The 15,900-nt window shown below is 41.5% G+C and overlaps 2 protein-coding genes across 7 annotated transcripts in view; one reads left to right on the forward strand and one right to left on the reverse strand.

The window, feature by feature from the left end:
• Positions 1-6,544, forward strand: part of arhgef25a (Rho guanine nucleotide exchange factor (GEF) 25a) — a 42,763-nt gene extending 36,219 nt beyond the window's left edge. Inside the window, exons 9-17 of one of the 6 annotated variants that reach the window (XM_040047681.1) lie at positions 205-294; positions 579-671; positions 979-1,029; positions 1,488-1,565; positions 1,691-1,882; positions 2,127-2,307; positions 3,246-3,475; positions 3,715-3,849; positions 4,618-6,544. In XM_040047681.1, the coding sequence (XP_039903615.1) occupies positions 205-294; positions 579-671; positions 979-1,029; positions 1,488-1,565; positions 1,691-1,882; positions 2,127-2,307; positions 3,246-3,475; positions 3,715-3,849; positions 4,618-4,743 (1,176 nt within the window). In that variant the 3' untranslated portion in view covers positions 4,744-6,544. The other 5 variants (XM_040047682.1, XM_040047684.1, XM_040047685.1 and 2 more) reach the window with 5 other exon arrangements.
• Positions 6,545-7,268: 724 nt separating this feature from the next.
• sp5l (Sp5 transcription factor-like) lies at positions 7,269-10,077 on the reverse strand. The gene is made up of 2 exons (XM_040047686.1): positions 9,669-10,077; positions 7,269-9,305 (listed from the first exon to the last, which is right to left on the reverse strand). The coding sequence occupies exons 1-2, from the start codon at positions 9,876-9,878 to the stop codon at positions 8,265-8,267; spliced, it is 1,251 nt and encodes a 416-aa protein (XP_039903620.1). The 5' UTR covers positions 9,879-10,077; the 3' UTR covers positions 7,269-8,264.
• Positions 10,078-15,900: the final 5,823 nt, after the last annotated feature.

The raw sequence follows: 15,900 nt of genomic DNA on the forward strand, positions 1-15,900 counted from the left end.
TCCCTTTCATCCCAAAGAGCAACCAGAGACCCGCACATTGATTGCTCATGTTTGTACTCACTTTCATGGGCATTTTCATTTACTTGTAATGCTCCTTAAGATCTGTATTTCTCATCGTGAGTCTTTTTTTTCTTTTACCATGTGGCTAACGTTTTGTAACAAAATGCTCAGTGAAATGATTTTATAATGTTTCTCGTATTGCAGGAGAGGCGCCTGCATATGTATGTTGTGTACTGTCAGAACAAGCCCAAGTCAGAACACATTGTCTCAGAATACATCGAGACTTACTTTGAGGTGAGTGAATTTCAACGTCTGACTCTGTGCAGTTTTTCTGTTTAGCCTAACCCTCTTCAAGATGCTGTTTATATTTCTGTTCTGTTTATGCCCACGACTGTGTACGTGTGACTTTGTTTTCTGATTTGCCATTTGTTATTATTCAAATTGACAGCAAGAACAAGACAAATAGGTATTAGTTGCAGAGCCTGTGCTTTATGGTCATAGAGGAATTATACAGGTCAACAGCTGCCGTGTTTTGTGCTGTCACGTCGATAAAATGTTGCGTCCGTTTCCGCTGTTAGGAGCTCCGGCAGCAGCTGGGCCACAGGCTGCAGCTGAACGACCTGCTCATCAAACCTGTCCAGAGGATCATGAAGTATCAGCTTCTGCTCAAGGTAAAAAGCATGCCATTGCTGTACTGTTAGCCAAACACCAGCGCCGTGTCTGCTATGGGGTTGCAAACATACAAGTAGAAAAACCAAAACACTTACGTACAAACCTCTGTGCAGAAATGCTGATCACACACAATGTTGTCTGGTCAGGGTGCGATTAAGCGGGAGAGAAAGAGGCTCTTTATTATAAAATTTAAACAATAGTGTGTAAAAGTCCTTGAGCAGTATTCAGCTCATAAATACTGCCTCTCGTTATTCTGCCCAGCAAACCTGGGATGCTCTGGTGACCGTGCTGTGTTTATTTCAACAGGACTTCCTAAAGTATTACACCAAAGCTGGGATGGACACAGAGGAGCTGGAGGTGGGTTTTGCTCTTTGCGCTTTAAATGGATAGATACATTTATTTGTCCGAGTGGGGAAATTGTGGCTGACATTTGTATACACCATATAAAAACAATGACATCAGCATAAGCAGCCATAAGCACACAATATGCAAACACTTTCACTGTCCTTGCATCTTAGGGATGACTTTAGCCACATCAATTTAGCCTCCTATGCGTTGCCCATGTTTAGAAATTTGATGGCTTGAGGAATATAAAATTGGACCTGTTTTGGTAAATATGAGGGAACAATAGTGTTGTGCAGATTGTAATAGTTTAAAGAAGGAGGCGAGTGAATGCCTCACATCACTCACAAAATTATTTACTTTATTCCATACTTGATCCCTATAAATGCTTTCTAAGCTTGCTAATCCAATTCCTAGCAGCATAGTTGCTGTCGTTACTGTGCTTCTAACTGCCTTTCCCCCCTTCTAAACAGAAAGCAGTAGAAGTGATGTGTTTTGTGCCAAAACGTTGCAATGACATGATGAATGTGGGCAGACTACAAGGTTTTGAGGTATGTCTCTGGATGTTTGGATCATCTTTCCTCCAAAAATTTGCCTTGGAATAATTTGTGTTCAGCTCATGAAAACCACAGTCTAACTACTTTCCCCGTTTTTGGTTTTGTTTTAACTTTACCAGGGTAAGATCACAGCCCAGGGCAAGCTTCTCCAGCAGGACACCTTCACTGTTATAGAGCAGGACAGTGGCTTCCTGTCTCGTGCCAAGGAAAGACGCGTCTTCCTGTTTGAGCAGTTGGTCATCTTTAGTGAGCCGATAGACAGGAAGAAAGGCTTTTCACTCCCTGGATACATATTTAAAAACAGCATCAAGGTGAGAGCCTACTAAGCCTTAATAAACTCAAATGAGCCACACAGGATGCTTTTATGAACTGTATGCACTAATAAAAAGAAAAGAGAAAGTTCAACTCACTCCCAGGTTAGAAGTTACGTAACAGAACCAAAACACACTCATCCCTGCCTGGCTTACATAATTCTGTCTTGTGGAGTTTTTAGAGGCATGCGTGTGTTAACAAAGCATTTAACAAGCAAAGTCGAATCATATATATATGTTTCAGGTGAGCTGCCTGGGGGTGGAGCCCAGTGTGGACAGCGATGATGCGCGCTTTGTGCTGACATCACGCAATCCCGATGGAAGTGTGGTGCGCTTCCAGATGCAGGCCTCCTCCCCAGAGATAGGAAGGGCCTGGGTCAATGATGTAGTTCAGATCTTGGAAAGCCAGCGCAACTTCCTTAATGGTAAGTGCCAACCGAGTAAAGAAGACTCACATTTCAATCCAGTTCAGTTCAGATTTAATTTATATAGCACCAAATCACAACAACAGTCACCTCAAGCCGTGGTGAAGTGAAGCGATCCCTTATGAGCAAGCACTCAACCACGCTCAGTGAGGGGCAGCGGGGGTGATGGCAAAGAAAAAGATAGCAGACGAAGGGGGAGAGATGATAAAAATTCAGTGACATGCTGCAGTGGGGGAGTAATTTATGGATCTCTCACATCTATAAGTTATATTTTAGCTTGGAGTTTAGAGTTTCATTTATTGTCTATGTGACAAGCTTACAAGACTGTGTAGTCTTTATATTCCCAGCACACCTAGAAGAAAAAAGAAGGTTAGAAAATATTAAATTATTATTATTAAAATTGCAAGATTGCATGACGTTAGCATAAAGCATGGCATATGTAAATATACTGACCAACTTTTTCACGGTTTTGGCTTTGCATGAAAAAAATAGAAATACATAAAAGACTGTCATTGTGGATTTTTGTAGTGTTATGTCAGAACTTTACATTTAATTTGCATTTTTATGATCATGACTTTAAAGTTGTAAGGATTTGGTATCATCCACTGTGTTTTTTAATGCAACACTGACATGAAGAACCCATTAACTTTCTTTATTTATTATCAACAAAACCTAATGTTAGTCATTGCTTTTCAAAAGCACTTGTATTTATTGAGGATCTTTTGGTAGTACTGAGCAGCCTGTATGGGTTCCGCTGTATAAGCAGGTGATGATTACAATATAATGCTGTGATGTTGTAATAATATGAAAATGTCTTATCATAGATGTCTTCATTTCCTCAACAAATACATACTTAAATCCTCTGGATGCGTTGTTTTATAAAAGATTCAGAATCAGCAGCAGAGTTTCATAAGACCTGCCTGTTGTTTCTCTCTCAGCCTTACAGTCGCCTATTGAGTACCAGCGGCGAGAGAGCAAGTCTAATAGCCTGGGCCGCAGTATGAGGCCCCCTCTGTCTGCTGCCAGTGCCCTGCGGCCTCACTCCTCTGCCTCCATTGACCGTCATAAACTGCCCTCCCTTCACTCTCACAACACCTCCCTTCCTGCGCTCTACCTTCCAAGCCAAGGCCAGAGCCAAGGATCCAATGAGACCTACTCGCTGAGGGATGTAAGTCACTTCTGTTTCTTTCATCTCTGCATACAGTGACACTGTCCAGCAGTAACTGCTTACTCAAACTCAATCCTTCTGTTCATGAGACACTGCATGGCCTATTTATCTCTTAAGCTTTTACGGCTTCTGGACTGGAATGTTGCAAAAAAATAAAATATTAATAAAAAACAGCAAATGGTATTGTGTGCATGCACTCCTGTACTTAGAGACTTATCTGTTCTTACCTGCTTCTGCAGCCCACTGTGGTCCAGCCATGCCCTGCTGACTCCCACACTGTTTCTCCATCACATGTCCGACTTGGCTTAACTGATCAGCCAAACTGTCAAGCTGTGTCAAATGGGCTGTACACCCCAACCACACAAAGTGTACAGGTAGTGTATACGTATGCACAAATCAGTCTGTGGGGTTGGTTCGATGGTACACATGTAGTTATTTCGCACAAAACGTTACAATTAATTAATAGCAAAAAAGCGTCGCAAAGCTCTACAGTGGGAAATAAGGTCTAATTAACGTTACACTGATTTCCTTAAAGGCATTTACCATTAAAATGGTAACTATTTTTTCAGACACACCGTAGAGACATTGTTGAGTCATAAAAAGAGTTATTTCCCCCCCTGTTGGATGGTAAAGGAATTATTAAAACTCCGAACATTTTTGAAGGAAACCCGATTACAACAGCTTCACAGTAAGAATTCGGGTCTCGCTGTCCTGGAAGCTCGGAATTTTATTCAAAAATAGGAGCATCCTGTTATTGGGATTCTATGCATTACCATTAGCAGAGTTTCCCTCTGTCATCACTTGGCTCGTGTCCGTAGAGGGACTGTGCTGACCGGTCAGAAGTTGTTGTTCTTCGTTTCGCTCTCTGTTTATTCAGGTTGGACAGACTTGGCACACAACAAACAGGAAGTAGGCAGAGACAGAATTCAGCAAAAGGAAGTCAGAAAAAGATGCCTATCAAACGCAGATAATCGTTTCCTATACTTGTGCTGGGGAACATACAGAAGATGGGTGGGCCAGTGCGTTTTTCAGGCTGAGGCTGTAAAAGAAAAGTGCTGGGATAGAACGGTGTATCGTGTTGTTTTTGATATGAAAATCAAAATGCGGTATATCTTTGTGATGAACATCCCCTCTCTCCCCAGCAGAGAGCAGGAGAGGGCTGCCGCAGGGGTCAGGCTTCTGATGCTGGAAACCAGGGTCCATTGTCGGGTCCATCAGCTGGACGACGTCCCAGCAACCTGGCCCAGCTAGCTGAGGATGACCTTTGAACTTTGGTGCCGTGTGCGTCATCGGTCAGGAGGACGGCAGCTAAGGCCACAGCTGGGAAGACAAGAATCGACTATTTGTTTATGCCAGACTGCACCTTACCTGGTTCAGTCAAGATTTCTGAAGATCAATGAAGGACCCTGATGAATATATGAAGGAACTATGGGCTGCAACTATGATAAATGACTTTGCTCCTTTTTAGAGAGCCATTTAAAGGGAGGTGACTTAGCCTTGATCACCTTCAGTGTACACGAACAGCACCCAGTGGGATGTCACTGGACTCATAGTTACAAAATACTCCGTGGACACTTACTGTTGGGACAGTTTCTGCTTTTTACCTTTTTTGAGAGTTTATATTCTCTCTTTGAAAGGGCAAGGGGAATTTGTTTGATGATTCCATTCCTAAATGGGGAAGTCACTGGAGTTACGTGTGTGCCTGAATGTATGTTTATGAAATTATGCGTGGATGTGTTTGTGCGCATGAGAGTGTGGAAGGAGTGGCTCTGGCTCCTCTTGTACTCTCTGTTAAACTTCCTTGAAGAGCTTTTTTGTTTTCTGATGCCCCATTGCGAAGACAAACACAGTTACATTTTTACACTTTATTTTCATTTCCCTGCTGACAACTGAGTTTGCCGTTTGTGTCAACAAGAAGAGGAAAGACAAAATGTGCCACAAGTACTTTACTCGCTCAAATTTCATCTGCAAGTAAAAGAACTTTCTTTCTTGCCGCCATGTTGAGAGCACCTCTTTGCTCTGTTATTCTGTTTGACCGGCCTCCCTTTGATCCGGACAAAAAGGCATGAGGAAGCCCCCTGGAGGCTCTCTGTGGGTATGACGTCACTTCAGAATACTTTTTACTCTTTGGGCAACTCCAGAGGAGTTGTGAGATATGCATTAAAGGGCCTGCTGTGCTGACCCAAAGTTCTGCATGCAACATCTTTACATACATCTTTCTTTCTTTCTTTACAAGCCAACTTGGGTTGCTTGTGATTTTTGGGGACAGGGGTCCCTAAAACAGCTCATTGGTTTAAACTAATATGAATTGTTTCATCGGTCCACTTTTGTCATGTTAAAAGCCGTGCACCATTTCTATAAACTCTGTTAGCTTTTGGCCACATGGACTAAATACTGTACAGTGCATACCATAAATTATACATTTTCACTTGTACCACGAAGAATGACCAAGGTATGCCAAAAAATGTCACCGTTCCAGATGGTCCCATTGAAAATGACATGTTGTTGCATAAACAGAGCGATGCTGACAAATCTGCATGCTCCCACCTCCTCAACAGTGCCAAACACAACTGCAGCTCAGCTTGCCGCTACTCTTACCACCAGTCGTTGATATTTGTGTTTCTATCTGGACGGTGTCAAAAAGAAGAGGAGAGCGGAGTAGGTCTGTTCTTCTTTGTGGCCAATAGAGGTCCCCACAAGGCTTCCATTCTCAGTTGAGTTGAATCATACAGCTGCACCAAAGATCAATAGGCCTCATGCTTCCTGCTAACAGTGAAGCTGCTTGCTAATCGATCGGTCCAAAAGGCAACACTAAATTACCTTAAGTAAACTGAAAGATGGGGCATTAGATGACTTGAACCATCTCATAAAATGTATCTGCAGTTAATGTGAAGTGGTGAGGTTTTTCATGGGAATTACTGATCAGGCAGTTTTGCATGTAACACAAAGGAATACCACTACAGAGAACCAAAAGCAAGGACATAAAACCAAGAGAGGGTTTGTTAATGACATGCTTGACTGAGTAGAAACAGTTGTATCATATGAATTAAAAAGTGTCTTTGAAACAGAGTGTAGTTTTTGTGTTTTTCTTTGTATTTGAGACTTATTTACTTTAAAATACACAACCATCTATACAGAGTATTTGAACAAGTATTTGACCTCGATGTCAGGTAGGTAAATTTAAAGGAAATTCACTCGATGGGCTCTGCAGTCTGCGCTGAATTCTCTTAAATTCTGATTTGATTCAGATTAAACTTTCAAATTTGCCGTGGAGGTCCTCAGACTCCACCGCGGGACCTCTGACAAAGACAAAGCATTTTGCTTGCTTTTGCATCCCAGCTGGAGAAAGTTCAAACAGGATTAAAAACAAAGGGAAGAAACCCCTGGATGAGCAGACATCTGGTTGGCTGGCCTTTGAATAAAGCCCCATTCTGGGCAGTAAAGCGAGGCCGATCGTAATGTGGCTGTGATATATGGAGGCTTGTGGCGGAGCAGGGGGGAAGGGGGTATTAACTTTCACAAGGGTGCAAAATCAAAGGGAGTTCCTGCCGCTGCTGAGGGGGTCTCAACAACAGGGGTCCTATTCACAGGGAATTCCTCTCCAGTGCCCTCTGTTGCATCTGTTGACTCAATTTTCTCCATTGAGAGAATGAAAACACTCATTAAAAGCCACATGGCTGTGAACTTGATTGCAGCGAGCGAGACAAACAGCTCCATCAATGGGATGAGTATTTACTTTGAGGTGTGAAAATCTTTGAACAGCCACCATGTTAGGTCTTTATGAGGATCTTCCCCCCACACACCAACAGCACAATGAGCAGCACTTGTATTCTGAAAGCAGTAAAATATCATTTGAATAAAAGGTTAGCTCAGTGGGTGCTTCAGATTGCCCTGAGAAATTCACTCATTTGCTGAATGAGTTGCTAAGAAGTTTAAAACTGTGACTGACCCCAGCTGTCTTTTTACTTCAGTTTCTTGTAGGTGTAAAAACGAGAACGTTGCTAGAAACCGTTTTAAGGACAATGTTTATTCAAATTTACATGCTGCCATAATACAAATAAAACTGTTCATGATATTTGTACACAATTTACAGAGAACTTAAAAATGTAACATGTTTGCTGATCTGCAGCAATGAACATTACTGCTTCAGGGCAGATACGTATGCGGCTCGGAGACACTCATGTTTATATTTTATAAAAAAAGATTCTTACCTTGCAGTAGACAAATTAGCATATGTTTTGGAAAAAAATTCTAACGATCAACAGTAACACAGGCATTCATCCATTCGCTCGAGGGAACAGAAATCAGAGCTGTACTAAGGCATACATTTATTTAGGAACATATTAGGAAAGCCTTTTGAAATGTTTTTCATGTCTTGCAAATTCATCACATGAAAAAAATATTTACATCACAAAATTAAAAAAAACAAAAAAACCCCAACTCTGATCAAATTTAAATTAATTTGAAAATGTGAAAGGGATACAATTAAGTTAACTCTAGGCGAGATCCGTTTGTGTGGCTTGAAGAAAGGTACACTGAATGCAGCACAAACTCTCACAATATCGCTTAGAAAGGCTTCAAGTTTTCTTTAAAGGTGCGTGGCTCCAAACAGCACATAATTATTAACTCAAAATGATCACTAAATATACTTTATGGTAGTATTTGAAGTCCAAAGCAGAGCTTTGACAACAGAATATATTCAGGGAGCTTGACGCTTACCCTCTAGTGCAAACCTATGGCAGTGAGTGTGAGTCACACATTCTTGTCTCTGATTGAAGAACCATAGCGATTATTCTCTCTTAATGTTGGTGAGCAGAGGGTCCGTGCTCTGTGAAGGTTGTCCAGATCGGCTCTTCCTCGTCTGGTGGGTCTTCACGTGTTTGGAGAGGTGGTCACTCCTCATGAATCTCTTGCCGCACTGCTGGCATCCAAAGCGCTTCTCCCCGGTGTGCGTGCGGAGATGCCGCTGTAGCTCATCCGAACGGGTGAAGCTTTTACCACAGAAGAGCCAGTTACAGATGAAGGGTCTCTCCCCGGCATGCCAGCGCAAATGAGCCTTCAGGTGTGAGGTCTTCTTGTACACTTTGCCACACTCTGGGATGTGGCAGATGTGCAGTCTCTTCTTTCCGAACTCCAACCCTCCGCCATTTGCCTGGCAGTTGGGGCATTTGCAGCGGCGGCAGCGGCGAGTGGAGCTCAGCAGACCTTTGGAGGTGCCCTGGAGAAGAGCAGCTATCTGGGGCTGATGCCCCAAAACCAGCTGTCTGCCCAGGGAGAAGGGGTGGTTAGAAGGGGTAGCGTTGGTCTGGGGTAGGCTCCACCATTGCTGCCCTTCTTCCACATGGCCTCCGGACAAATGATGCCTACCTGATGAATTTGGGAGGAAGCTGGGGAAGTTTTGTCCCACATTGTTATGCTGAGGATAGTAGTGGCTGTTGGTCTGTGGCTGTGAGGACAGCACTTTAACAGGGGAGAGTTCAAAGGAGTAGGATGATGGTGGTTCAGCTGGAGGGGTAAGAGGCAGCTCATGGTGGTGATGATGGGGGTGATGGTGATGATGATGGTGACCCAGGCCAGACTGCATGTGTCCAGGGAACTGCATCTTGGGCACCGTGAAGGTCATCTGATGTGTGCTGAGGGCTGTGCTGGGTGGCATGTCATTGCTCCAGAGCTGAAACATTCCAGATGTTGAGCTGACGGTGCCCTCATAGGGGAACTGAGAACCCTCTGAGCCCATTGTGCTCCCCACCTGCCAGGCCTGGCTGCAGGTGGTGGCCAGAAAGGAGAGGGCGTTGGGTGCCCCCTCTGGAGAAGAGCTGGGCGTCCGGTCCTGTGTAATAATATACAAAAACACATCAGGTTTCCTGTCCTACTCGATGATCTTCAGGGTCAACAAAAGTTTAAATTGATTAAAAAAAATAAGCATTAAAATTTTTTTTCAATCATGCAAATTGAAAATTAAACTTTGAAGTTAAAAAAAAAAGTTTACATCAAAAAAAAAAAATGCAAACTATTTTAGTTCCCTCCCCTCGTTTCCTGCTAGTTTCAGTTGTCATAAAATGATTTTACCATCCGAGAAGCTAAATACTATTTTACAAGTTGCGAACACTCGCGCTCTCACAACAGAGAAAAGGAGGAGCAAACAAACGCATCCGCCTTAAAACAAAATAAAATAAAGAAGAATCTAACAAACCTGTAAAAATGTGTGCAAAAAGTTGTCGGTCCGTTGTATCGTCAGCGCAGCCATCTGTCCTCGCGCTGCTTCTCCACGCACCTGCAACACAAACTGCGCCGAGAGGCACCGACGCACCGGCTCTAAACCACAGCTGGTCGCGCAGAAGAAAAATATGCTCACAGTCTTGAATGACTCCAACGCTTTGGCAGCAAACACTGGGAAGTTCATTCACATTCACTCCACTAGGTAAATGTTTTCAGAGCGCTAGCAGTCCAGGTGGTTATTTTAAAACAGCCGAAGGTGCCTGCCCTTTAGAGAACTTAGGGGCAGAGAGGCGCGGAGTAAATCCTGGCGATCATCTCAAAGGCGCCGGAGCTGCATCTTCTCTATATAGTGAGAAAAGATCCTCTCAACGGGGTCTTCAGTATGATGCAGGCGAGCCCGTCAATAGAGAGGAGATGTGAGGGAGGAAGGAGGGGGGCTTGTTAGGTGAAGGGGTGGGCTACTCATAATTTCACTCAATTTCAACCAAACGCTGACCCCAACAACTGACTCCTCCCTCAATTGTTCTGAGACAAAAAAAAAAAAGACTCTAACAATGATTTTGAAAAGGCTCATGTAAAATCTGTGTTTTAGAAAAGCGTTTATTTGAGCTGACATCGTGTGTTTGAGATCCACTTCAATAATTCAAAATAAGCATACGCAACTGTTACTCTATACAGTAAGAGAAAAAAAGAAAATAAGTTGCTGTTATGTGTTTCAGCAACTTTCACTGAGTGCATTTAGGACTAAATTTTGCACAAGAACAAAATGCTTAGTCTGTTAAAAGATCTAAGATAAACAGAGCCAGCTAAGTAGAAAAGAAAGAAAAAAACCCTCTCTCACTCTGGGAGTATTTACATGCTGATTTAACTCCATTGTGGGAAGTCAAGTAAAGATAGAAAGCGGGTGGATTTTTATTTTTGGCAACCATTACAGATGCAGTGTTAAATGAAAAGGTGGCCAAACTATGATCTCAAGTCAACAAGCAGAAGCAGAAACAATCATACAGGACAGCATTAAAACAAAGTGCACCACTTAAGGAAACAATGCACAATGAATATAAGCCTTTTGCTTACTTGTATAGATTGACTGGACATTTTAGAGGATTGTTAATTTTCTCCTAACAAACTTGTACCTCAACACAACAGCAGGCGCAATCTTGGCCAGGTAAGGCTCGCAACTCTAAAGAAAGTCCCAGTATTTTCCGTAATTGATAAAACTCAATCAAAGGCTCCGAGTTCTCACCAGTAGGTGACATGTCAAATAGGCTGCCCTGTGTGACATCTCACATTTCAAGGTTCAAGTAGAGGCCGCCTCAGATCTGCTCCATTAAATGCAGATTGAATCTTAATCTTATTCTGTAAGTCTGTTCACCATTACAATGTTAAGAGTTTAAATCCAGGCTGGGAACCTGTTTCTCATGTAAATTCCTTGTTCCTCACTTATCTGCTCCTCACTGTTTCACAGGCTGTGATCCTTAAATAAACACACCCCACAGTGAAGCCATCTGAAATGAGAAACAAAAATATATCTGCTTTAGAAATACATTTAAACACAAGTGTAAAGTTCCTTTCATTCCTCTTAGCCGGTGAGTGAATTAGCAGGTTTTTAAAAATACATGGGAGGCAGCGATTTAATCACCTAACTGTACCTGTAACTGTTATGGGACTTTTTTTAAGTTACTGGTGTGAAAGCCAAACGGAAAGCGCAGGTTATGTAGCCTCCTTAACATCCAAAAAAGATGTGACATGCAGACTTAAATCACACCTATAGTTTTTATTTTGAAATGTGTTTTTATGTGGAAAAAAGGATAAAGATGCCAGTGCTGCTGTCCTTAAAGATTTATTGATTAAAATATGTTTTTCAGTGCTTTTCGGCATGCAAATCAATGCTGTAGTTAGATTAAAACAACGTGGATTTGTTTCTTGATAATTAATTACCTGTGCATGAGGTAACAAATATAATGTAGTCACATGCAGCCTTGCTAGGTAAAAAAAAAAGCTCTCTAACTCCAAATAAAAGGCTGAAAGAAAAGAGCAGAATCAAAAGAGTGAGGAGGACATGAAAATAGGAATGTATCTTGGAGGCAGAGGTATACTATGTCTCTGGTTTATTACAGAGCAGAAGTTGTTAATTACCCTGATTCTTATTTCCTGTCCCCTCTCCCCCACGCCACCCCACCCCCACTGTACTGCCTCCCAGATGAGTGTCTTTGAAGTGCAAAGTACTCTCTCCTCACTTTGAACTGTGAAAACAATGCTCATGTGGTGGTGCTTACCTTCCCCATGTTACCTCATTTAAATAGACCTGGATACGGCTTCCACAGTATTCAAGGGAAAACTAATTTCCAGAGAAAGAGGTCCCTGTGTTCATTAAACAGCTGGTGAGATTGCTGGTAATCAGGCGCGCTCCGTCATACATCGCACGCTGCTTCTGACTGGGTGGCTACCAGCGACTTCAAAATCCCGGCAAGATGATGCAGATGTTCTCATGCACCTATTTCCAGTCAAAAAACATGTCAAAGAAAAACAAAGAGATTTTAAACTCTACAGGGATGCTCGTGATAGTTTAGTATTTTTAAAAATCTCGCAGAGTTTTTTTGCCCATTGCAGAACACAAATGGTGCTGTTTTTGTTTTCAGACATAATCTTTGCCTGCGTGGAATATGCAAGTGGGTATTCAAGCTGTTTATCATGCCTGGGGGGCATTTTAAAAGCCTCAGATCACTAAATTGTCCCAGCTGTCTTGACCATCTGCACTGTAAAAGGGCAGCCACAGAGGAAGGCAGTCTTTGTACTGGTGGCTATGTCAGAAAGCCTGTTTTACAACACAGGCCTGCTTCAATGGCCCTCGTGTGACAAATGTGGCCTAATGGATAAGACAGACAGCATGCAGAAGCCTGCAGCTAACTTTAGTGCTTCACTCTTCAACCATTCACGAAGACAAGACGGGACACGATGGGTCATAATTACCGTGACAGTCAGTTTCTTTAGGATGAAGCGCAGCGCTTACAGATGGAGTTTACAGTGCAATCAGTTGATACCTCATTCAGGAGTCAGTTCTTCTTCATACTCAGTTAGAAATGTGTGTGATGTTGGAGTGGGAGGCACAGAGGGAGATACTGAACAAAGACTGATGTTTACTCTGCAAGGTATTAATAAGGTTCTTTTCTGTAGTTTCAGGGACACCATATGTCAGATTTCTACCACAGCCAGACCATTTCTACAGCTAAGCGTTGAATACCGTGGAGCCCAGAAACTTTAGATTCTTTCCAATTGGCACAGTCAGTAATTGGAACTGGTCTCAAACCTTAAAGATTTTAATATCTTTCTCTAGCTTTCAAATTCCTTTTTTTAGAGCATGATGGGAAAGAAACTGATGAAAGTGTTTCATTTTCTTTTTCTTATCATATTTAGTTATTTAATAAATATGATGTTTTGGTGTGGAAACACATCCACATTATTTATTTATTCATTTCCCCCTGTAAGCACAGTAGGTTTGATTGCATGAAGAGATTTATCTTAAAGAGCTTTACTCACAAGTGTCTTCATTTAGCTTTTTAGTTTGCTAATGGAATAAATGATAAATTCTAACAAGTTTAATCAGAATTGGATTAAAACAATTCCCAGAGTTAGAATTGGTACTCGGGAGTCTTGATATCACAGCGGGATTCTGAGGTGATTCCCACCCCTGCACCACAGTTTACATTGCTCCGTGTGTGAAAAGAGAACTATAATAATTCCCTCATCTCATGTCCATTAGCATGTACAGAAACCCCAAAATCTCCTGTCTTGGGCAGACACAGGCAGACAGCACGCATCTCCACTTGTCAAAGAAAACTTTTATCAATACCAAGAGCACTTGAAGTTTGTTTGCATTTTGTTTTCCAGCACTCTTAACAACTTCAGAAGTCAGATCACAGGAGTATCTGATCAAAGCGCTTCGTGGTTAGTTCTGGAAACACAGGAGTGCTACGCCACGCTTTGATACTCCACATCAATATTTCAATTCAACAATCACTTGACATGCACCCATACTCCCAGAGACGAAAGACGAAAGGGGGGGAGAGAGAAAGAGAGATCCAGGGAAGATGGAGGGGAGTTTGTGAAGTACATATACAGTAAAAGAAATGGATTGAGAAGAAATTACTGCTTTCTTCACCTTCATAGCCAAGTTAGATAAATTACACTAATGTAATTCTTGAAGGTTAATCATGCAACAACTCCAACCCCAATATCTATCTATCTATCTATCTATCTATCTATCTATCTATCTATCTATCTATCTATCTATCTATCTATCTATCTATCTATCTATCTATCTATCTATCTATCTATCTATCTATCTATCTATCTATCTATCTATCTATCTATCTATCTGTGTGTGTGTTTGTGTGTGTAAGAGCAGAGTCCTGAGTACTGAAACTAAAACACTTGTCACAGTCTGAAAATCTGAGCAGAGGAGGTGTTTCATGTTTTATCAAAGGAAAGTAGTACAGGAACTCTGCAGTGATAAAGATGAATGCAGTCCATCTGCCAAATGTCACTTTCACAGTGCTTCATGATCATTTCATCATCTCGACAGGATATGATATGCTTTGAAGGTTTTGGCCTATAAAATATTGCGTTTGATCTGAAAAAGAGAGTTGTGACAAAGTTGCATGACGAGACATGTAGTCATTCAAAACATAAGTGACGCTGCTACTTAAGCTTAAAAAAAAAAAATATATATATATATGTATATATATGTAGTTTTGTTGGGTTTTTTTTTTACCTTAAAAAGACAAACAAAGTGACAAATGTACACAGGTTTTGCTCTTTGTGATGAGAATAAGATGAAAAGACCAACAGCCACTGCTTCATATCTTTGTGGTCAATGTGAAGCTAAAGGCAGTAGCTGGTTAGCTCGTAGGCTGGAAACAGCAAGGTCTGTTCAAAGATGACAAAATACACTTAAAGTTTCAATTTTTATTATGCATTATTAAATTATTATGTAACATAGGCATATTATTATTGAAACAAAACGAGGTGTGGCACTGACTCTCTCAGCCTTTTGAACTCTGTTGAAAGTTTCTCTAAAAGATATTTCCTCAAACAGCATTTTTGTTTTTTCATGCACTTTGTTATTATGCATGTATATATTTACTTAATTTATTTATTTTGTGGCACGATTAACACACAGTTGCAAACATGGGTCGAGATGTCACACTCCTGCACTGTAACAGAGCCGGGTCCCCTCGATGTTGAGGGGAAGGGTTCAGGTTTTTATGTTAATTTGCCAATGATCTGTTTATTTATGGGGATGTCTTCAGTTGTATTTCATGAGGTCACATCAGATATATACTGTATATTTGTTCATGACCAGTGAATTTGTCATTATGATTGAGAGAGTTTATATAGAAGGTGCTGCACATCGTGTGGCGTCCTCTCTGCGTTTAAAGTATCCATTGTTGCACCTTTGAGCGTGATAACTTTATGTTAATTTATTTTCCCCAGCACAGCATTTAAAATTAATGATTACTAATTTACCGGGAAAAAAATGAATTGTTTATTCATAGGGTTTGCTGTGTAAATTCCCTAAAAAGATGAATTCCCTACAATTGCCTGTCTGTGCAATGTGACACAAAATGAATAATAAAAAAGCAAACACAGAGACAAAATGAGAAAGAAACAATGGGATTATCAATCACAGAGCCTATGCAAACCCACTTAGACAACGACGACACAGGTAAACAATTACCTTTAACACTTGACAATACAGTTTACAGCCATCAAGTTAATGTGGGTATTGTAGCATGCAGGGACCTCTGCCAATTGATCTTATAGCGTTGTTCAGTGGCTGCGGGAGACACGAGCACCTGTCATGGTAATATTAGCCGATCTGATATAAACTAGTGCTGCTCACTCCCAAAGGAAGCAGGAATTAAAGTTTAAGAGTTAGTAAAAGTCCGTGTTTTTATTAATATTGTGTATCATGAGTATATGCTGGAGAAAATGACTACTTGGAATATTGATGTAACAGAAGGCCTGTATTAGCATTAGCAAAGGCCCATAGTATCTTGTCTCTTAAATATTACCCAGGAAGCCCAAACATGCCATCTGGGAAGAAGGACTGAGATCAGTATGGTAACCGGATCTTATGGCAAAGCTCCAGCTGAAATCAGAAATGCAAAGCAGGAGCAGAGATACAAGGGCTACATGTGCAGAGG

The sequence above is a fragment of the Simochromis diagramma genome, unplaced genomic scaffold (assembly GCF_900408965.1).
Source record: "Simochromis diagramma unplaced genomic scaffold, fSimDia1.1 OVJJ01000387.1, whole genome shotgun sequence".
NCBI lineage: Eukaryota > Metazoa > Chordata > Actinopteri > Cichliformes > Cichlidae > Simochromis > Simochromis diagramma.

Excerpts from the sequence above, each read along its gene's own strand:
- sp5l (XM_040047686.1), bottom strand. The coding sequence starts at position 9,878 with ATGAACTTCCCAGTGTTTGCTGCCAAAGCGTTGGAGTCATTCAAGACT. Across the intron at positions 9,306-9,668 it reads TTTTGCACACATTTTTACAG|GACCGGACGCCCAGCTCTTC; the intron begins GTTTGTTAGATT and ends ATTATTACACAG.